The sequence below is a fragment of the Vicia villosa genome, linkage group LG2, assembly GCF_029867415.1.
Source record: "Vicia villosa cultivar HV-30 ecotype Madison, WI linkage group LG2, Vvil1.0, whole genome shotgun sequence".
Classification (NCBI taxonomy): domain Eukaryota; kingdom Viridiplantae; phylum Streptophyta; class Magnoliopsida; order Fabales; family Fabaceae; genus Vicia; species Vicia villosa.
Window position 1 is genome coordinate 177,080,686 of NC_081181.1, and position 24,992 is coordinate 177,105,677.

The 24,992-nt window shown below is 34.5% G+C and overlaps 1 protein-coding gene across 1 annotated transcript; it reads right to left on the minus strand.

The window, feature by feature from the left end:
• Window positions 1–21,067: 21,067 nt before the first annotated feature.
• On the minus strand, window positions 21,068–22,030 carry LOC131650726 (uncharacterized). The gene has a single exon (XM_058920425.1). The coding sequence runs from the start codon at window positions 22,028–22,030 to the stop codon at window positions 21,068–21,070; it is 963 nt and encodes a 320-aa protein (XP_058776408.1).
• Window positions 22,031–24,992: the final 2,962 nt, after the last annotated feature.

Sequence of the window (24,992 nt, forward strand, 5' to 3'; positions counted from 1 at the left end):
ATCTCTTTCTACCTCCAGTGGGACGTTGGTAGTTCACCTTCAGTGGAACGTTGGTGTATTTTGTTATCTTCATCGTCAGTGGTACGTCGATGTATTTCTCTTTCTACCTCCAGTGGGACGTTGGTAGTTCACCTTCAGTGGAACGTTGGTGTATTTTGTTATCTTCATCGTCAGTGGTACGTCGATGTATTTCTCCTTCTACCTCCAGTGGGACGTTGGTAGTCCACCTTCAGTGGAACGTTGGTGAATTTTGTTATCTTCATCGTCAGTGGTACGTCGATGTATTTCTCCTTCTACCTCCAGTGGGACGTTGGTAGTCCACCTTTAGTGGAACGTTGGTGTATTTTGTTATCTTCATCGTCAGTGGTACGTCGATGTAGTTCACCTTCATGCAATCCCAGATTATCAGCAGAGTACTCGTCAACAAGATTCTCCACCGAACGAGCAAAATCAATCTCAAAAGGGGAATTTTGATCCTATCCCCATGACTTACGCAGAATTATTCCCTGCTCTAATTCATAAGAATTTGGTTTAGACAAGGTCACCACCTCCAATTCCAGAGAAGATTCCTTGGTGGTACAATGCTAATGTCACTTGTGCTTTTCATCAGAATGCTCCTGGACATGACTTAGAGAATTGTTGGCCTCTAAAAAATGAAGTTCAAAGATTAATCCATGCTGGTATTTTGACTTTCCAAGATGTTGGTTATGATGTTCAAGCCAATTCTTTGCCAAAGCATGATTGAATCACTATTGATGGTATCCTGAAGTTCGAAAGATGTTTCGTTCAGCATATGCCCAGATGGAGAGAGTTTTCTCAGTTTTTAGAATTCTTACTGGTTTTCATTCGTAATATTTCTTGTTTGTCAATGCATTGTTTGCATGTAGAAACTTGCTTATTTTTGAATGTTAATGCTAATGCAATGATAATGTTTGTCTTGAAGTAATCCATTCGTTTCACTCATGTTTATTTGTTTTTATGCATTATGATACCAATTACTTTTGCCAAACTCTTGCTTATGCAAAGATTGGAAGGAGGATGATGATATGAAAACGCAAAATTTCTGGTTGTATGCTTTTGAATAAGACCCTGCTGATGATGTACAGGCATTGTTTCAAATTCCCAAACACCGGAGATATAAGGAAGATAATCCCTTGTTAACCCCTTTGAGCCCTGAAGTAGGAGTTTCTTTTCTAAACGAAAAACCCTAATTTTTAACCTGGGGCAGGGTAGTCTTCAGTTGATTTGACCGAGTGTTCAGATTTCAAAAAGGATTGTGCATCCAAGGGTCGAATACGTCATATCCACATCAACGGTTGGATCATGGAAAACCACAATGGTTATTCCCCGCGCATCAAAAGGCTGGAAAATGTGAAACCACAATGGTTATCCTCCATCCGCCAAAGAATGAGGCAGTCACAACCCTCTCAACAAGTCAAGATAAAGTCAATATCACACGATTTGTTCAAATCAAAAGAATGAATATAAAAGAAAAGAAAAGAAAAGAGAAACAAAGCTCGCTAAGTCAAAAATTTGAAAACAAGTGGCTTAGGCAAAAGTTAGAGCATCCCGCTGGACGACCAATTCAAAAGAACCAGTCCAGGCAAAAGTTAGGGAAATAAAAAAAAAAAAAAAAAAGAGAAAAGAGTGAAAAGTGAAAAGAAAGGACTACAAAGCAAAAGTCCTAAAAAATGAACAAATCTGTGTGAATACAAAAACGAAGACAAAAAGAGGTGACTGCTACTCCCAAGAAAGTTTCATTGGATCTTTAATGGCACAAAATCCTTTTGAGAGATGAATACTCATGTTGAGTTAACTGAACATAGGACTGGAGAACATCACGAAGTTGGGGTGGGCTAAATAAACTTTGAGCCTAAAAATCTTTTTTTCTAAAAACCGTGAACCAGGCCACGTTACAACCCTCAAAAGTCCTAATTGAAGCAGGGTTTATTTCAAAAGCATACTTAAACAAGAAAGCGTTCCTGACTCCTATCGGTTATGCTGAAAACTTGTGTTGGTATTATATGCATACAAAAATCAATGTCATTCCTTAACTAGTGATTCATTCACAAGGTTTTGCGACATCATTTAAAAAAAAAAAAAAAAAACTTCAAGACTTACATAATTGTTGCATTTTCATTATCATTCTCAGAATAAACATTTTTCTGCTTGTAAACATTTGTTTGACATCCAGGAAGTTTACATCTGATCATCAGTAGAAAACTAAAACATTGCCAGGGGCATGTTGTTTTCCCAGTATAATGCTTTTGCAAGTTTGATTACCATCATGGGGCAAAGCTCGAAGACTTTGTCGAGTAAAAGAATGTGCCAAGTTCAGTCAATCAGGGGCAGTTACGTCGAGATTCGATAAATCTCTCCAAGAATCTGTTGATCTGGGGCAGATTATTCCAAGTCTTCATGATGCCAAGGATCTCTATGAACCTTTTTGAGGAAGTTTCCTTTCATAGACCATGTAGTCTGGGGCAAGTTGTAAATCAGAAGTTACCTTGATCACCTCATTAGCTTGAAGTACAAAGGTTGTTGCCATGATTAGTCCAGAGTATGTTACTCTCTACCAAGAAGTTTTGAGACAGAAGTTGACTATTGGGTTTTCTTTCTCACCTTGTGTTGAGTTTTGAACTAAAATCCCCCGCATGTTAACTTGCTTGCTTTGATGTTAACTTCTTAGTTCCTCTGCAAGTTTGGAATGGTGATTTTCTCCAAAGAAATTTTCTCTGATTCCCCATAATAGAGCTTGATGTGTTGTCCAATCTTTTTGATAAGAAGAAGATGATCTGTAAATTCCTTGCAGAGATTGATAATCCCCACTGAGTTTGTTCCTCGTGGAAGAATTTTGCTTTGGTGTTCCTCCTCAGCTCATTTGTCAGGATGGAATTAATCCCCAGTTGAGTTTATTCCTCAAGGGGAAAATCTTTGTTTGACCGTTCCTATCCAGTTTGTTCTTGGAGTTGAACTTTGGTCTCTTACAATACTATTTTGAACCTCTCTAGGCTGGGAAACCTATATTGAGAAGGCATTTATTTTGCACCTCTTGAGGATTCTGCTTTCCCCAATAATGGAGAATTCATTTGTGATTGATGTTCTTATCAGATATTGAAAGGCTTATTTCCCAGCAGTGTTATCATTGCACTCCGTTGGAATTTATACTTGAAAGCAAGGGGCGGGTTCTGTCCTTAGCATGTTTTGTTGACAACAAATGCAAGCCTCTTTATTTGAGCAAGTTTGTATGTTTTCACATATCAATCTTATCTTCAAAGCAAGTGATGATCTCTCAGGCTTTATGAACTTATTGATTCCCAAATGGAAGAAGCTCAGCAAATGATGTCTGCAAACAGAAGACTAGTGGGTTCCTCTCTCACTAAGTCCAGTCTTTTTGGCAGTTTCTTTCCATTCGGTCATGGATTGAATTTTGGCTGCTGGGCAATGAATATTGAGATTATGCATTTGTGTTTGCATCCTCAAATATTATTGATTGCTCTTCACCATCAGTGATATGAAGAGGCGTCCCTTTCTACCTCCAGTGGAACGTTGGTAGTTCACCTTCAGTGGAACGTTGGTGTATTTTGTTATCTTCATCGTCAGTGGTACGTCGATGTATTTTTCTTCAATACCTTCAGTGGAACGTTGGTATGTGTTATCGTTAGTGGTACGACGATACATCTCTTTCTACCTCCAGTGGGACGTTGGTAGTTCACCTTCAGTGGAACGTTGGTGTATTTTGTTATCTTCATCGTCAGTGGTACGTCGATGTATTTCTCCTTCTACCTCCAGTGGGACGTTGGTAGTTCACCTTCAGTGGAACGTTGGTGTATTTTGTTATCTTCATCGTCAGTGGTACGTCGATGTATTTCTCTTTCTACCTCCAGTGGGACGTTGGTAGTTCACCTTCAGTGGAACGTTGGTGTATTTTGTTATCTTCATCGTCAGTGGTACGTCGATGTATTTCTCCTTCTACCTCCAGTGGGACGTTGGTAGTCCACCTTCAGTGGAACGTTGGTGTATTTTGTTATCTTCATCGTCAGTGGTACGTCGATGTATTTCTCCTTCTACCTCCAGTGGGACGTTGGTAGTTCACCTTCAGTGGAACGTTGGTGTATTTTGTTATCTTCATCGTCAGTGGTACGTCGATGTATTTCTCCTTCTACCTCCAGTGGGACGTTGGTAGTTCACCTTCAGTGGAACGTTGGTGTATTTTGTTATCTTCATCGTCAGTGGTACGTCGATGTATTTCTCTTTCTACCTCCAGTGGGACGTTGGTAGTTCACCTTCAGTGGAACGTTGGTGTATTTTGTTATCTTCATCGTCAGTGGTACGTCGATGTATTTCTCTTTCTACCTCCAGTGGGACGTTGGTAGTTCACCTTCAGTGGAACGTTGGTGTATTTTGTTATCTTTATCGTCAGTGGTACGTCGATGTATTTCTCTTTTTACCTCCAGTGGGACGTTGGTAGTTCACCTTCAGTGGAACGTTGGTGTATTTTGTTATCTTCATCGTCAGTGGTACGTCGATGTATTTCTCTTTCTACCTCCAGTGGGACGTTGGTAGTTCACCTTCAGTGGAACGTTGGTGTATTTTGTTATCTTCATCGTCAGTGGTACGTCGATGTATTTCTCTTTCTACCTCCAGTGGTACGTTGGTAGTTCACCTTCAGTGGAACGTTGGTGTATTTTGTTATCTTCACCGTCAGTGGAACGTCGATGTATTATCCCTTCTGTATCATCAGTGGTACGGTGGTATATCTCTCTTCATATCATCAGTGGTACGGTGGTATATCTCTCTTCATGTCATCAGTGGTACGGTGGTATATTTCTCGGCATGCCTTCAGTGGAACGTTGGTATGTGTTATCGTCAGTGGTACGGCGGTACATCTCTTCATATTATCAGTGGTACGATAGTGTGATTTCTGTTAACAAAAGGTTGGCATTCTGATTCAAGATGCATACTTTCTCATCCCCAGTGAAAGAGGATGATCCCCTTTTCTCATCCCCAATAAAAGAGGATGCTATAACCTCTCTGACGCGAAGTGTTTTCCCCAGAGAAGTTTCTTTCTCCACCAAAGTTCCGTCTCTCCAACAAAGTCTTGCCTTCCCCAGTGGAGTTTCTACTCGCAAGACGTTTGTTTCCCCAGCGGAGTCGTAACAAGACATTTGTTTTTCCCAGTGGATCACCTGTTACTCCCCAGTGTTGTCATGCTTTAATATTATCACATGCATTCATTAACATTGCATTGCATCTTAGGATCAAAAATTGTGTTTTATATATTTAAGTCTCTTCGATATTATCAAAACGAAGATCTCCAATCATCGTATTTCCAAATCGAAGAAACTTAAATAGGGGCATCTGTCATACCCCAATTTTTGACCCTAAGATCCTATATCATTCATATCTCAATCACTAATCAAGAGCTTCACTTGGAAGTTTTGTTTATGGTGTTGCACTCACCTCATCAATGAGAGGGACCATCAAGCACCAGTGATTGTTTACCTTGTATGCATATTATACTAACCCAAATACCAAAAATATTGCCTTGTGCTCTTGTATGTTTGTGTTTTGTAGGTACCAAGTCAAAATACCCATCAAAGGAGCATTTTTCAACATTTTCACTGTGCAAATCGATTTGCATAAGGTGTAAATCGATTTACACAACTGTTTCTGCACCAAATTTGCTTCTGCCATCAGTGCAAATCGATTTGCATAAGACAGCAATCGATTTGCATAACTGTTTTTGCCCCAGATTTTGCCTTTTTCAGCCATGTAAATAGATTTGCATAAGGTGCAAATCGATTGCACCAGCACGAATTTGGAAAAATGAAGGCAAATTTCAGCTTTTTGAAGTGTTGACATCATTTGCAAGCATGGGAAGCATGACTTAGTTCTTACATTTGATTATCTACATCATTTAATCATAAACCCTCATGTGATTGCATCAAGACCATTGGATTTCATTTTTGGCTCCAAATCACTTTTCCAAACCTAATTCTATTTTCCAATCCTAACTCCAAGCCACAAAATTTCCCAAGCCTAAGTGCTATAAATTGAGGCACTCCCCTCTTCATTTTTCAAGCTTTGATAGCCAAGAAATTTATTGCAAATTCTCTCCTCACCTCTTCCAAACCCATCACTCAAAGCTCCTTCTCTTCCATACAAATTAGTGAGTCACATCTTGAACCTCACTAATTTGGAGCTAAACCTCAACATAAACACTAGTTTCTTCATCAATTGTGAGAGATCAAGGCTTGTGGTTGTGTGTTCTTGAAGAAGATTCAAAGTTTGTGAAGATTTGGTAAAATTCTAGATCCTTTTCATGATCCAAGATGTGATCCTTTGTTGTTTATGCTTGATGCACCTTTGGTGCTACATTGATGAGATTTGTTTGCTTAATTGATACATTTTCGTGCACAAATTGATCCAAGATCACAAGGTGTTTGGTTTTATGTTTAAACAAGTTTTCTTCTCTTTATTTGCTGTTTTTTTTTGAAAACTGTGTTGTGCAAATCGATTTACATCTGGTGCAAATCGATTTACACAACTGAAAAACTGCGCAGATTTGAAAACAGAGTTATGCAAATCGATTTACACTCTGTGCAAATCGATTTAGACTGGGCAGAATGCTGATTTTTGTGGTTTTTGACTTGTTTTTGGTTCTAACTCATCTTCTACTCCATTCTTTTGATATTTTCTTTGAATCACAAGTTAGAGGCCTAATTTCTCTCTAATTTCAATGGACTTAGGGCGTCGATAGGATGAGAATCCAAATCCGCAATATTAAGTGATTGAAATTATGGATGAAAGGAGCTTTTAATGTGGTTCCATCTTTTGTTTCTCTTTATTTTGATCGATGAAAGTCTTAATACCTTGAGAATTCTTATGGATTCTTGGCAAAGACTAGATCACTCACCATTTTTCTTTTCGTGCGGTATTGCTTTCGGAAGGCAATCTACATATCGTTCTTCTCGCATGCATTAGCACATAAAGTTTTGACCGGCCTCGTTGTAGGGTGATTTCTATATAAATCACTTGGCGATCTGCTTAACATAGCGCAATATTTCGTGTCCCGAATAAAAAAGATCAAATATGGAAGAGAATTGTATGCGGTTGATTTAAGACTTGTGGAGGTTTTTATCGTGTAGTCGCTATGATTTTATCAAGCTTCTGATAAACCCCATTGAATTTAAATCCGAGTACATCATTCACTCACCATCGATCTCCATTACTAACTTTGATAACATATTTGACAAGTTTCAAGATGGTTATCTTTAACATCTAACAACTAACTTTAATTTCCGCACCTTTACTATACCGCTCTTTATATTTCTCGCTTTATCGCTTTATTTTATCATTTCATCATATTTACTTTCCGCCATTTTCTCTTTGTCCATTTGGACGTTTATAATTCCGCTATTTTCCCTTTGTCCACTTGGACATATGTTTATGCTTCCGCTATTTTCCTTTTGTCCACTTGGACCATACTTTACTTTTTTGCTAAAACACTAATAAACAACCGAAAATCTAAAAAATACATAAGGCTCTCTTTGGACTATCGGTTACTATCCCTAGCATTTTGGAGATTTGGACTTATGGACTTAGTACCTATGGACCCATTCTGTTACTACCCTGTGATTATTCTGTCTGTCTGGTATTGTACTGTTGTATGTTTATGTGTGCAGGTATTTCCTTGAAAGTCCTTGATGGTTAATTCCAAGGCATTGAGATAAGGATTTTACCCGAAAACAGCCGTTACTCTGCCCGATTTTCGTCAGAATCTTAACGTGCTTAATGAAAAGTGGTGCTAAGACAATAAGTTCATCTGGATCCCCAAGTGTTAATGTGTTGGTATTGATAAATCCAAAGGATGGGAAAACTACATTGACTCTTAATGTCAAGTGTTGGCTTCTTATTCGGTTAGACCGTTTCTTTTCCTTAGCTTTTATTTTACGCAATAGAATAGCCTCTTCATCTCCTCCCATTCTTAAATTTTCAAAATCTTCTCCCTTTTTCAAAAAATATTCTTATGTTTGCAATCTTTTCAAAACTTTTTTTTAAAAATATCTTTCGCCCTTAGTGGCTTTTCTTCAAAAGTTTAGACACCGTTAATTGTCGAAACGAGTGGTTATACCCCACGATTTTGAAATTGATTGATAATAACGAGATCTTTTCCGCGTGAGAGAGCTAGTGGCATACTCGTTGATTTTATCCGAGTTGGAGCCCTTCTTTCATTTGCGATGCAAAGAACTTGTTTGTTCTCATGCTCAGGATCAATGGCTGAGTATGTCTCTCTAACGACAACAAAGTGTTTATTCGTTTTAAAAACGTTTTTCCCTTAAAGCGGAACTACATTAGCTCTGACTTCTCCATTGCACCGAGGAGGTATGTAGGCCCAAAGCTTAACGCTTTGCCGAGCTTATCTTAAAAATAAAACAAACCCTTTTTTAGCACACACACAGATTTTCAAAAAGGTTCCCGTGGAGTACCACGGATATGAGGGGTGCTTTAAACCTTCCCCTCATATAATCAACACCCGAACCTGAGTTCTCTTCTTTTTGTTTTTAAAAACAAAACTTTGGGTTTTTCGTTCTTTTCCCTTTTCCTTTGAAAAAATAAAGCGCGGTGGCGATTTCAAACGGAATATTGATTCGAGTCAATCCCATGGCTTCGATATCAGATTTTCCCCGCTACAATAGCCCTGTTGTAAATCGTTATACCTGACACTTTTTCAAAAATTAATTTCTTAAATAATTCATAACTTTTGATCCGTAAGTCCAAGTTAAGTACCGTTTGGACCGTTGGAAAGCTAAAAATATTATCTTTAACATGATTATAATTTTGGGATTTTAAATTAATAATTTTATGCTACTAATTGATATTTCGTGTGTCAGTGTTGCGTATAATGCGATGATTTTGGTGATAATTGATGAGAAGGTTATTGGAATGATAATTCCGTAATTTGTAGAATATATTACTATGATGTGATTATTATTGTTGATTTGAAATGATAGGACTATTGTGTAGGTTTATGCCTTATTGTTCATGATGAATGAATATTGTTGTATTATGATATTATTGTGTGATCATGATAATTGTTGTTCGCCTTGATCGGCAAATTGGTGAAGGCTTATGCCTTGATGTTTCATAATGATGTTGTTGCTGGCCTTGATTGGTAATTGTTGAAGGCTTATGCCTTGTTATTTCATAATGATGATGATAATGGCCTGGAATGGAATAATTGTTGAAGGCTTATGCCTTGTTATTGCATATTTATGTTGTTGCACATAGATGTCGCATACGTTGCATTGTTGAAGGCTTATGCCTTGTTGTTGGCCTAGATTGGCAAAATGTCGAGGGCTTATGCCCTGTTGTTGAAGGCTTATGCCTTGTTATTGCCCATTATTTGGCATTTTGGAGAGGGTTTATGCCCTGATGGTACCACATGTATAGTAGGGAGTCAGTTGTATTGCGTTATCATGGTTATGATATGATTAATGAATTATTTGTTGTCGATGATTAATGACATGTTATTGAATGATGAACAATGCTAATTTTGTATGAAGCGGTGAAATTATGTATGATTTATATCTCCTATATTATTTTTCATGAATTCCTTTATATTGTAAGATATTTCACCCCTTATGTTTGAATGTTACCCCTATGTCAGTAACGTGCAGGTAATCAGGAATGAAGGCTAGTTACCTTCAAGTAGATCGAGTCGGGATTGTCGCTCTGATACGTAACACCCGAGAGGATGAACGTTATTATTTGTTATTTGTTTCTTGTTGATGTAAGTGCTTATTGAAGCATGTCTACAGCTTGAAGCTAAATTTGTTGGATTAAAATGTCATGACATTCCTAAGATTGAATATGTGGAATTCCGCTGCATAATTTAAAGTTGTTTCATTTTGGATATAATTTCGTTTGAAACGTTCATCCGTTTATATGTGTTATGTATCTATTATGATTAAGAGCAGTTGTTTTTGTATTATGAAGAAAATGTGACATTCTGGTTTCAAAGAATAGTTTTAAATGAAAATTTTATACTCTGATTTCTATTTTTATTATGTGGGGTAAATCGGGGTGTTACAGATCGTCTCGCGCATCGCAATTAACCTTGCTTTTCAAACTTCAAACTCTTTAATAATAAACCTTGACTTTTGTCAAGTGATCCCAAAATTATTTTTCCATTTAATTCTAAGACATCTAAATCATATTCAAACCTTTTCATAAAAACCTAAAAAGAACAAAACTCATCAAAATATTTTGTGCACTCCTTTCCTTTAAAACCCTTCTCAATAAAAACAAACAAACATAAACTCATTGTTTCCTCTTAAGCAGAACTACAAATGCTCTGACTTCTCTATTGCACAAAAGGTTATGTAGGCACAAGATGCAAAGTCTTGCTCAGCATACAAAAATAAAAATAACTTCTTTTCCCATCTCCTCATTCTTTTGCAAACAAACCCTTTAGCCTAAAAACACATATACTTTAGAAGGTTCCTGTGGAGTACCACAGATGTGAGGGGTGCTAACACATTCCCATTGCATAACCTACCCTGTACCTAGATTCTTTCTTTTTGTAGGATTTTATCAATATTTTCTCTTTCCCTCTTTTGGAAATAATAAAGTTCAGTGGCGACTCTTGCTTTTGTGAGTCAAGCTAATGCAATAGCTTGATCTCGTATTTTTTTCCACCGCGACAACAAGTTCTGGATAAACAAGTTCTGAAGACTTAGGCTTTGAAGTTTCAAAAACACCAAGTGCTAAAGACTCTGAAAACAAGGTTCTGTATGAACAAGTTCTGAAGACTCTTAAGACTTAGGTTTTGGTAACTCAATGTTTTGATCCTTCTAAACATGCTTCAACATCTACTATCTGAAGCCTCTGAAGATTAGAAGATGAAAGATCAAATTTGGATTCGCATAAGGAAATAAATATTGGTATCTACTCTTTCTCTACTAGGATAGGGTGGCGCAAGGTCAGTACTACTGTACAATATTATCTACCACTCCCTCAACTACAGTTGGGACTATATAGCTGAAATTAAGTATTACAATTCTACCCTTCAACGGACTTCTTTCTTGAGCTATAAAATGAAGACTTGGAAGATTTAAGAAAATGGGTGAACGACCCCAAACATTACAAAACTAATGCTGAAATGTGCTAAAATCACTCTGATCATTTCTTTGAATAGTTTTGTAAGCAAGTGTTAAGTGACAAAAATGTAGTTATTTTGTGTTTATAAATAGTGGCACTTATCGATACTTTTTGTTAATACCGTTTGAGTAATACCCCGTTTTGTGTATAAATACGTATACTTTGTGAATAGATATATTTTCATACACTTTTATACTTTTTGATAGTCTTCTACTCTTTTTGTAGGTATTCTTGCGTATTTGGAGCATGAGCAAAAAAGTGTCGAAGACACGGCTTCAAACGCGCGATTTTGAGCGACGGAATCAATTCATTAGGTGGCTAAGGATCAAAATGAGGATGATAAAAATCATCAATTTGACTTCCATTTATTCATTTTTAGATAGGAAAATGAATAAGCTTTCCAACGCTTTGAACCGGGTGCAAATCGGAGTTACGGTTCTCAAGTTACGTCATTTTTACTAAAAGTTGTTTTATCAATACAGCAGGTTGGGCGCGACGCGCGCTGTAAGGCGGTTTAGAAAGTCATAAAAGAGGAAAAATCACATTTTTGAGAGATGGTTGGATATTTTAGAGCTCCAATCCATCCAATAGCATTTTTTGAGTGGAAAGATGCTAGAAAACACATTGGAGTTGTCAAATGGATGATCCGGGGTTGAATCCTTCATCAATCGGAGCCGGCAAACCGTGAGATTTTTGGGTTTTTCTTCTTTTCTTGTCTTTGTGGTTTCATTTCTGGGTTTTGTATATATATATATATACTTTGATCTCATGTATAGTTGTCGCCCATGGCGTTGTATAAAGTTTGCTTTACAATTTAAACTTGTTGTTTTTCCTGATTTTTTACATCTTGATGTTTGGGTTATGTTTGGTGGGTTGTTTTGCATCTTGATGTTAGGGGTTTGTGTTGTTTTAGAGATAGACCTCACAAATCTTGATTAGGAGAGATAATCATTAGCTTCTTGATTCTAGAGATAGATGAAGAGTTAATGTTCACTTTGTGTTGGTTCGTAATGCTACCGGGTTGTTTGATTGGTGGAGAGATCGTCGATTGAGCAATATTTTAATTTAACACGGTAAGATACCATATGTTTGATTGGTGGAGAAATCGTCAACTAAGCATACGATATAACTCGTGGAGGTGTTTGGATACGAATGCCGACAGCGGGCAACACGTGAATGGTTTAAGGAGTATAGTAGACTGAGAGCAACTGGTCTATAAGTTTAAGTTTGTGAAGAGTAGATTATATGCAATACTTGATAGTTTCTTCTATTTGAAGAATGTATTCTTTTTGTGGTGATATTTACTTTTCCATTTCATATTTAAATTCATTCAAAACCCAAACTCATAACTAAGAATCCGTCGAACGGCAGTTTAGTAGCACTAATCTCTGTGGACACGATAATTTCCCGGATAAATATTTCCAAAACTTTTTTTGTTTTCCGCTTTACCGCTCCAACAAAATGGCACCGTTGCCGGGAATTGGTGTTTCTATTGAATTCGCATTGCGATAGTTTCTTTATTTTTGAGTTTTGTGAATATCGTATATTTTGTGCATATTCTCATACTTGTATATTTTTGTATATTGACACATGTTTATATTTTCATACTTATACATGTTTGTGTGTTTGATTTTGTTCCTCTTCACTTTTGCTATTTAGCAAGGTGAAGTTGGCTAAACAAATTGAACTCGGATAGTTCGTAAATTCTAAATCTTCACTTTTTCAATTTGTTTAGCCAATTAAGGATTTTGTAAATATTGCGTTTTATGTATATTTGTGTTTTACACATACTTGTGTATACTTTTGCTTTTGATTCGTTTGTTAAGTGTTTGGGCAGGTCGCTTTCTTTAGGTTGCGTTTGAGGCGAAAGCATTGGCGTACCGCGGGGAAGTTACTTACCATTCGCGAAATAATAAAGGCGTCGAGCTAACGAGTTAAACGAGCGCTTGTTGGGAGGCACCCCAATGGTTTTATTTTTCGGTTTTAGTTTTCTGTAAATGAGTAGTGTAGGTGTTAAGTGGTGGCACACTGAAATTCTGTTTTTCTGAGTTGGTTGTGTTTTTCTGGTGTAGCGCGCGTCGCGCGCTCATCCGCGCGTCGCACGGCCTTGGAAATGAAGAGCTTGGTTAGGCAGAACTGCGCCCGCGTCGCGCGGTCTTGAGGGCGCGTCGCGCGCCTTGTAACTTTTGGCCAGTGAACTCTTTTTAATGGTTCACTCGACCCGCTTTTTTCCCACTTACACCAAGGCTGTATATGATTGTATTTTATAGTTTTATTTTTTAATTCTTTTGTTGTTGCTTAGACTCAAATTTTGGCCCGATTACTTGGAGTCGCATTTGGTAATTCTCCGTTTGTGATAGATTCAACATGTCGGTTGTGCGGTAATGATTGTTCAAATTTGTACGTCGCAAGGTACTCGTTTATCGCTTTCTATAGCATAGCATGTTTATGAGACTTTTCATTTGTACAAATTTCATATTACTCATTCTTTTTGCATAACTTGCTCATGACTTGAATCACAATTAGTTTTCCCTTTTTACCATAAATGTGAGGTGGCTTTCCATTGTGTATATATGCGAGTGACCGACATTTCTTGTTTTAACTGGATATTATTATGTTTAATCTTTCGTTTGTATTGATTTTGTGAATGCACGAAAGTGATCAAGGCACTTGTTTGATTTTGAGCACAACTACCATAGCCAAATGTCAATTTACCTTGTGAGTGTGTGACCATTCGTAACCCCTTTGAGCCTTTTTATCATTGTCCATTTTGTTTTTGAACTTGAGACATAGTTCACATTTTTGATGGATTTTGATTATCGTTTGCCTTAGAAAGTATGGAGTATTCACTTTATGTTGTGGTTGAATTCAAGTTGGGGAGAGGATGTTTGCCCATTTATATTGTGGTTGATATGAGGTTGTGAAAAGAAAAAGAAAGAAAAGAAAAGAAAAGAAAAATGTGTGAAAAAGAAAGAAAAGAAAAAGAAAGAAAAAAGAGAAAAATTTGAAGAAAAAAATCAAAAAGAGTTTGGAATAAGATTTGTGTTAATAAGTATTGTGTTTGGTGTGAAACACGTGATAAAGAAGTTTGATTGAAATTTCATTGTTTGAAACTTTGTGGAAGTAATTACTCCCTTAGGTTTAGGCAAGTTTTTGTTTCGATTAGCTTTAGGACTTATCCCCTGTTTGTTAACCGAGCCACATTACAACCTTGAAAGCCCTTGTGGTTCGTGTCGTTGCATTTTCGATACTATTTTTGGATGAATGCATAATTTTGTCTTTTGTTTGCAAGATTTTTGGATGAGTGTTCAAAGTCCTCACCTTTCGGTGTTTTTCATGTACCGATGAGTTTTTGCTAGGCGTGATTCGTGATTGAGCTTGTTTTTGTTTTAGAATGTTTTATATGATTTTTGTACTTAGGATTCGTTTCGTTTTCATGTTGTCGTTGTAGGATTGTGGTAAGTATTTACTTTGTTCGTACGTTTTTGTTTGAACCGTACAATTGTTTGGTTTTTCCAAATCTTGTTGATTCTTGATTCTTTGGATTTTTACTTTTGATTCTTTGAGTGTTTGGCCTTGTTTGAGGACAAACAAATTCAAGTTGGGGAGAGTTGTTAAGTGCCAAAATGTAGTTATTTTGTGTTTGTAAATAGTGGCACTTATCGATATTTTTTGTTAATACCGTTTGAATAATACCCTGTTTTGTGTATAAATACGTATACTTTGTGAATAGATATATTTTCATACACTTTTATACTTTTCGATAGTTTTCTACTCTTTTTATAGGTATTCTTGCGTATTTGGAGCATGAGCAATAAAGTGTCGAAGACACGGCTTCAAATGCGCGATTTTGAGCGACGGAATCAATTCATTCGGTGGCTAAGGATCAAAATGAGGATGATAAAAATCATCAATTTGACTGCCATTTATTCATTGTTTGATAGGAAAATTGAATAAGCTTTCCAACGCTTCAAACCGGTGCAAATCGGAGTTACGGTTCTCAAGTTACGCCATTTTTACTAAAAGCTGTTTTTTCACTACAGCAGGTTGGGCGCGACGCGCGCTGTAGGGCGGTTTAGAAAGTCAGAAAAGAGGAAAAATAACATTTTTGAGAGATGGTTGGATATCTTAGAGCTCCAATCCATCCAATAGCATTTTTTTAGTGGAAAGATGCTAGAAAATACATTGGAGTTGTCAAATGGATGATCCGGGGTTGAATCCTTCATCAATCGGAGCCGACAAACCGTGAGATTTTTGGGTTTTTCTTCTTTTCTTCTCTTTGTGGTTTCATTTGTGGGTTTTTTATATATATACTTTGATCTCATGTATATTTTTCGCCCATGGCGTTGTATAAAGTTTGCTTTACAATATAAACTTGTTGTTTTTCCTGATTTTTTACATCTTGATGTTTGGGTTATGTTTGCTGGGTTGTTTTGCATCTTGATGTTAGGGGTTTGTGTTTTTTAGAGATAGACCTCACAAATCTTGATTAGGAGAGATAATCATTAGCTTCTTGATTCTAGAGATAGATGAAGAGTTAATGTTCACTTTGTGTTGGTTTGTAATGATACCGGGTTGTTTGATTGGTGGAGAGATCGTCGATTGAGCAATATTTTAATTTAACACGGTAAGCTACTGTATGTTTGATTGGTGGAGAAATCGTAAACTAAGCATACGATAGAACTCGTGGAGGTGTTTGGATATGAATGCCGACAGCGGGTAACACGTGAATGGTTTAAGGAGTATAGTAGACTGAGTGCAACTGGTCGGTAAGTTTAAGTTTGTGAAGAGTAGATTATATGCAATACTTGATAGTTTCTTCTATTTGAAGAATGTATTCTTTTTGTGGTGATATTTACTTTTCCATTTCATATTTAAATTCATTCAAAACCCAAACTCATAACTAAGAATCCGTCGAACGGCAGTTCAGTAGCACTAATCTCTGTGGATACGATAATTTCCCGGATAAATATTTCCAAAACTTTTGTTGCTTGCCGCTTTATCCTCCAACAGCAAATGAACTTTTGTTCATTAACTTGCAGCAAGTGAGCTTTTAATTCATACTTGCTTAACACTTTTGTGTTATTTGATTGTATTTTAAATATGTGTAATCTGCTTTCAAGAAATAACTCTATAAACACAAAAATTTGTATTCAACGAGTGAAGTTGAAAGTTCTTTGAAAGACTAGGGCTTTAGCCAACATTCTCAAGAAGACATTGACAATTGGTCTTTGTGGTTTGCAATAAGTGATAATTGATCTTTTTGTGGTTTGCAAGATTTACAACTATTCTTTATTGTGGTTATGTAATCAGTTTGGTTATATTGGATTAAGTCCTTATTGATAAGGCGAAATCACCTTGGCGGATGGACAGGGGTAACTTCGTTAACAGCGAAACATGATAAAAATACTTGTGCTATTTATTTTTGTTCTTATGTTCATGTTTTTTGTTTTGGGACGAAATTATCTTAAATCTTGAAACCTAATTCAAGCCTCCCCTTTCTTGCGTTTCATGCACCTTCAGCATTAGAACTGGAGTAGGAGAAGTGGATTCCAGATGCGTTGGAGAAGTGGACTCAGGAGGTGCGGGAGAGAGTGACTCAAGAGGAATGCAGTGGGTGCATCAGAATGAGAATGATAGGTTACTGCAAGAGATGCGAGAGGGGTTCTAGGAGGAGCGATAGAGGTTGACTATGGGGGGAGCGAGAGAAGTTGATAGATGAAATGCGGGAAAACTGTACATGCGATGTGATTGAAGTAAGTATAAGTTTGGTTTAAAAAATTTGCTTGTATATTGTTGTTATTGCTTACGTATTTAAATTTATGTATTGTGTTGGAATTGTTTTTATCATGCAGAAATTGAAATCAATGGGTGTACTCATCCTACCAAATTTAGATCCGTTAGACATAGCTGAAAAAAGTTATTATGGGTGGTGCAAGCAAGAAAGGTAGTTATTCTGCCACACAACACAATATTGACACCACACTACCTCAACTAGATAACATGCAAAGACTATCAAGGATGGTAGAAGAGATGTCAAACATTTTCAAGCTAAATTTATAACATGAACTTGAACAAGAATTTTTACTTCATAAGAGTTGTATTTGGAAATTTTGAAGGGAGATGATTGGTTCGACATAACCATACTACAATTTTGATGCTCATAAGTACAATTTTTATGGTGATTTCAGTTTATATTCATTGATTTTTGCATTAAGTTTTAGGTCCATACATGAGATGTATGTTGAAAGGGACTTAAGTAAGTATTGTTTCTTAGATCCATTTAAAATTCAATTTAAACAATGAAAAGCAAACCCTAACCAGTCGTACATACAAAATAAGTTGATTGATGAGAACAAAGAATATTACATGGGACCGTTTTACCATGTGTAAGTAAATATTAATTTGTGTTTTCTTTTATAAATCAATTTTATACATATTATTAATTATTCTGAATGTTTATGTAGTTCACATTGCAAACTAGTTATTATATGTTTGAAGCAAAATATTTTAATTATGTTATGCTCGTTACACTATAATCTTGATTCATTGATGCAAGACATTTTGAGCACGTAAATGGTACTATTTTTAATATTTAAATTTTACCTTTAGTTTTGAATTATTTTTATTCATGTTTAATTTTTACCGACATGTAGAGCTATGGAGGGATACAATTTAGTGCATCGTAAATTAAAAGGTAAAAAACCAAGGTTCCTTTTTCTCAAAAGTAAGTATTACTTGTGCTTTTTGACACTCTTTTATATTCACTAATGTATTACTTGTGTTTCGTGTGTAGTAATTAGTAACTATATGAAAATGATTTGTAGTCGCGAAAACAACCCGATAACCACTCGTGTAGATACTATGTTATGATACATATATTTAATATTGTCTCTGGAGACATTATTAGTTCGTGGATAAAGGCAATAACTTTATCCGCATATATGTAATTTATTTATATTTTTTCAGTTAATGGTGTTGTTGTTTTTTAGTTTATCATAATTTAAGTCCAGTTCAAATTATAGGTGTTTAGTGACCGGCCATCATTCCCATAAGAAGATATATATGACATTCTATCATGTTGGACATGTTGCTTCCTATCTTTTTATGAATCTCAACAATATTATTTTTTCTTGGTTGCTGTAATCATTGTTTATAGGTTTTCTGTTATACGTGTATTTGGTGTTTTCATTATATGATTCTGTTTTTAAATATGTATAAGTTATGTTGGTGTACCATTTTGGATTTGTGTACATTTGATTTTGTAAACAGTATAATTTGATATTTCGTATATATTTAGTTATACTTTATTATAAAATGAAATGTTTTGACTCTGTCAATATATATATATATATATATATATATATATATATATATATATATATATATATATATATATATATATATATATATATATATATATATATATATATATATATATATATAGTTTATGTGTAAAATAATACAGGCCATTTAAATTGAGTTTTAAAAAAAATTATAAATGGCAAAAAATAGGTTTACCCTTCAATTTTAATTTAAATTAGACGTAAAGAATTTATTTTTCCTCGGAATTAACAGAAATTGGGAGGTATGTGGCGCACACTTTATAATTTTGAAAATAAAAAATATTGTTGTTGCAGAACAAAAATCAAGGGGTAAAGTGACAAGTTTTCATGACACCCTTTACTACCTTGTATGTGAAACCGAGGTAAAATCTTTTTTCCAACAGAGTTGTGTGTTTTGTAATAGTGTGCATGCTTTAGTATTTGCTAAAAACTGGCCAAAGGAGAAGTTTGTTATTGCATGTGATTGGAAATATTTTAGAACCAACTTGTGTAGTAAGATGTCCGTCTGAATTGTGAGACATCCTGTGTCAAAGTGATCAAGATAATTTGGTAGAAAGTAATACGCTAAGCATAATGTCATATATTGCGAGACATCTTGTCTCGTTCTAAGTTGCTTTCCTCTGGTTGTTGTAATTCTTGTGCTTTTGGTTATATGTTTCTTTTGATGTACAATCAAATATTTTATTTTTTTCGCATTTTTGGATTAATAAAATATTTAATTTGGACTAGTTTTAACAAGATTGAATTTGTTATATTCAAGATATTCAGATTTATTTAAAATTCAATCAATCAAGATTTGAAATCAACTTTATTGAAGATTGATCTCATACCCTTTTAAAGGTTTAGCCTCATTCAACTCCAAACCATACTAGGATTTCTAATGGACTATTGTTGTTATTGAAGGAGTCGTTAATATTTGTGAAAACTCAGACTTGACACTACTAAACTTGTCATATTTTATTATTAATGAGTATTTTGTTTGTTTTGTGTAATTCTCTATTCGGGAGTCATATCTCTAAATTAGGAAAACATAGTATTTAAGTTGTACCATTGCTTTTTCATTTATATACTTTTATAATTATCCAAACTCTTGAGAATTGTTTGAGTAAAAGTGAGAAGGGTCTTAGATTCAGGAGTCTGGATCAAAGTTTAAGGGTAGTATTAAAAAAAATAGATATTAAATTAGGAAAGTTCAAACCAAACAAATTTATATTTCTGATTAATAAGAATGAATTTGTTTTCTTTGAGATGATATCCTCCCGACATAGGTTATATTTGCATCCAACTGAATATATATATATATATATATATATATATATATATATATATATATATATATATATATATATATATATATATATATATATATATATATATATATATATATATATTCTAATTTTCTTTACAATAGATATGAAATAATAAAATAAAAAAGATTAAATAGTTTACGTGCACGTTTATGTATCCTGAACAAGTACTACCAAATATTTCAAAGACAATAAATAATTCTTAACGTGATATGAGTCAGAAATAAATTGTGAATAATTTCATGAAGTATTAAAGGTATGCATAAATTGTTGTAAACTGTATGCATAATTGCTTCACTATAGTTTAACGAAATACTCTTAGCAAATGAATATATATATTAATAGTTGCCCATGTCATTTACATTACCAACTCACGTGTGAATTATGAATTGAAATATTGAAACACAAATTATATAAAATAAATAAATAAATATTTTCATGGAAATAATAATTTTTCCGTTGAATGAAGTAAATAGAAATAATTAAATATAACAGAAATTAAAACTTTTAATAAAAATGTACACAGTTCTTATTTTCAAAGTTATATATTGAATATTTATTATAATAATTATTTAAGCAATTCAAATATTTTTCTAATTATTAATTATTTTAATTCTATTTTCACAAAATTCAAAGAACATGCAATAACATTTTTAATTCCTCATATTATTCGGAAAAGATAATCAAAATCCACATCTTAAACGATATTGTATTCTATAATGTCATTGATAACCTATATAATGTCAATATTGATATATCTCAACTACATATTAGATTATTTCATATTTCTTTTATAAATTTTTTACATTGACAATTTATAAACATAGATTGAATCTAATAATAAATCTCATGAAACAAGTATTTGATTAAAAATATATTTAATAAATTAAGACAACTTAAGAGTCAGATAATTTGATTCTCCATCTTACTACTATGATTATTGTACTTTCGCCTTAAAATTATGTTTCATCTCAAAAAGCTGAAAATTTATTGGAAAAATTTTATTTTTAATTTACAAAATCCGGATGCAGATGTTCGTGCAAGCGAAGAAGACATAAATTTACTTGATTATTAAGGCTATTAGTATTTATGAAAAACATAGATTTTATTCATTCATGAAACAAAGTACATCAAGATACGGAAAAAAAAAAAATTAAAACAACAAAACATAAATTAAACGATAGGGTGACCATGAAAACATGATGTCACAATATGTGCTTAATGCACTTATTTGGTAGACACAAAATCTTAAAGCTTGAGATTCAAGTCGAGGTCTTCCACTGTTGATTCAGTTGATGGAGAAGACACATTAGCATCAGCAAGAAGTTGGCCTTCTCCAATAAAATCACGAGTTTCTATTGGAAGGCCTTGATAAGAAAATTGAGCATTAGAACTTCCTTCTCCACCTTCATGAGATGAATGGGTCTGATTAGTTTGGCCAAAAAGTCCCGACTCCACGTTGTTTGGCCATTGAGGAATTGACCTCCCAGAAGTTTGATTTCCACCCATAAAATTAGTCATCCCAAATTGTGGTGTTGTGATGAGTGGTTTTGGTACTGACCTCATAAATGGATGTGGTGGGGAGGGTGTATTTGGCATATGCATCCCTCCATAGCCAACGCCAACAGATGAAGAACCAAGCAAAGAAGGCATGTTATTGTTCATACGAGTCCCAATTGATGGTTGAAAGTTGCCATGAAAATAAGGATGCACTTGATAGTTAACAGAACTTGCAGAAGGATAAAGGTATGAAAAATTAGATCCAAACCTTAGGGTGGATTCCATTTCCTCCTCCCTCTTTTTTTGTTCAATTCTTTTGGCGTCACGCTCTTTCTTATGAGCGTTTTGATGTCCTCCGAGAGCCTGAGGACTCGAGAACTTCTTGTCACAAAATTGACAAGGAAATTCCTTCACTTCCTCATTGAGAACTTCAGCAATAACATTTTTCGATGAACTCGAACGTTCACCGTTCTCGAACAGACCAGAAGTTGGCATGGTGATATTGCCAGCCCTTAGAGCCGATAAACCTTCAAATTGAACAGATGATGTTATCATCTTAGGTTCTTCAACCATTTTTCCCTTCTCAGAATTAACTTGAAAGGTTGGTGTTATATTTTCCAATTCCTTTCTTAATTCTAGCTCAGGTTCTTCAATCATTTTGCATTTCAATTTTTTATCTTCAAGATTTCCGGAAGAAATTCTTTCAGACATTTTTTTTGAAATCACAAAATAAAAGATTTAGAGCTTTTTAATGAAGAGGCAAGTTTGTGTGGTTTGATAATCGCTAGTGAAGAGTATTTATGCTTGCATAAACTACCTTGGACGTTTATATAAGGAAAAAACATGCGAGGGAAAACTAATTCTACAGTCAACAAAAAAGAGAATTTTTAAGGAAAATACGGTCAAGTTTGAACATTACCTTGACTTGAGTTTTTTAAACTTCATATATATTTGTTTTAAATTCATAGACTAAATTAAAAAATACAACCATAACCTTACACCCAAAGTGAAATAGGGTATCTTAGATTCATGTTTCAGACGCAATAATTTGAATTAATATTACCATAACCTTCTACCTAACAATATTTGATATTATCATTTGAATTATACTATATTTAATTTTTTTACAATTTTTAATTATTCTGGTCTACTCATACTTTAGTATCCAAAACATTTTATAAGAAAATTACTATTAAAGAAAATACTGTTTTATAGAAAATTATTATTATTAAGAGAAGTCTCGTTTCTTGATTCAAACTGTCGTGTTATTTATTGATAGGATGCAGTCTAATAGAATAAATGAAGCAATGAACAATAACTCAAACATGATAGTTTTACACAATGGATTTATGACATGCAAATGCAATATAATCATATTTATTGATGTTATTTTTGCATCTCTAAGCAATTTATGTTTGGATTGTGATTTATCTTTTAATTTTTACATGATTTAGAACGAGTTTGTTAGTCAATTCAGTCATAAGTTTTCTATCAAAAAAAGTAAATTATTACTATCTATATTATTAATGTACTCCAATATTAAATATGAACTAGAATGCTACAATTTTAGTTATCTTTTAATGTACTCTCAAATATGTATATTCCCTTTAGAAATACTAGCCGTTGAGAACTTTTATTTGGTATGATTGGTCATGAACAATGAACATGAATATTTTAAATACATAAAAACGATAATATTGATAAGATTTCAAACTTTGACTTTCTATTTGAGAAAGTTGACAGGAATTAAAATTCAAATTAAACTTTTTAATGGAAAACTTGTGATTTAACTTAATTTAAAGTCTAAAATAGATAATTTCTATCAAATTAGACATTTTCATTTTAAAATATTTATTGAATTGACCAAATTTTCATTTGGCTATCTATTATTTTAAACAAAATAGTGATGGTGCAACCGTTAATATTCTGTTAATTTTTATTTCAAATATAAGGTGCAACCGTTAATATTCTGTTAATTTTTATTTAGAATATAAGGGTATACTAAGGATAACTTAGTAGATTTGAAGAGGGAGATAATGATAGGCTAAGAGTGTCATCCTTACTCTCAAAATTGAAACTATCAATACAAAAATTGGGCATGCTAGAAAAAAGTTATTAAAATATAAATCAAAATGTAAGTTTATGAATTTATTAAAAATAAAATAAACAAAAAAATTATAACTAAGAATATTTTATCCGACCAACTTTGATTCATTCAACAATTAATATTATAGTTACGTTTTATATAAATTAAAATATTTATTTTAAATTTTAATTAATATATAATGTATTTTATTATATGGATTATTTAAGTTTTTTTATATGTTTGGGCCTGATGTAGAGGCCCAATTTAGTGTAAAGCCCTAAATTTGGAGAATGGAAAGCATGACAAAAATGGATAGATGTAAAGCCAAGTCTTCTCACGCTATCCCGTATGAGAGCATATTCTATACTGTCATATCCATCTTGTACTCATCTGCATTTCATACTCATTTTCATATTTTTAAGTACAATTTCACTCTACGTTTGAGATTACATTGTTCATTTCCTTCATTAACTTGAGTGTTAGAGTGTTAAATTTGTAGGTAGGCTTTGTCCACGCATCGATACTCAAATTCACCGCGAGGCAGCAATCAAATTTATCTCTCCAATCATCATTTCATTCTCGAACAAAATATTAGTACCGACTGTGGAAACGATAACGAGTTCCTACAATTACCAGGATCTACTGACCTCATATCCACATGTCCTTCAACTGAATCATAGATCAACATCTCCAAGTCAATCTCACCAAATTTGAATTCAATTCCTTTCACCAGAATCATCAAGCAAAGACACCATCTAAAGCCATTGGTTCCGCCACCCAACAAACTGCTACAACCGTTGATGCTATGGGAAATCGTCTTATGTCTCTTCCTCTGGCTTTGCAGCGAAACCCTGTGCAACTAGAGATGATCCAAGGAACTTCTCAATTTCCCCACTTGTAGTGACTGCAATACAGTTTCACGTAGGTGGACCGTCCGCCAGACCCGAGGCACCTAACATGGTCACCGAGCGTGAAACAGTTCCTGATTTCCAACTCTTGCAGGCACATCTAGGCCCTGAAGCCACTCATTAGCTATTGAACAAATATTCTAAACAATTTAACAATAAAACTCTCAAGCTATCGTAAATAAACTCACTCGAATAGAGGGGAGCTTCCAGAATTCCCCCCCCCCCCCCCCAAAAAAACATCACCGTTCAGAAAGCGGCATCGCAGAAATGCATGAGACCAAGGAAAAACCAGGAGGAGGTCCAGAAATATCCTGAACATCAATGACACATGCATCATACACCTTTGCCCGACCCTGAAGGGAAAATGGGCAACCACACCCATCCAAAAGCTCGTAAGTAAGCCATAATGGAAAGGAAGGAAGAAGTTACTTCAGTTCAACCAAGGAAAAAGAACCGTCTAACCGCTTATCTATTAGGAGACATGATTCCATGATCCCTATAAAAACCCTTGAAACTTCAAGATTATAGTGAAAATGAAGAACCCTAAGAGCTCGTCGAACACGTGGATGGCAAGCCAGACTATTACCACATGGACATCGACGTTAAATGCAAACTCTTCACACTTACTTTAATTGAGTCTGACCAAGCCTATTCAAGTCCATACCTGAAGGAAGCATAA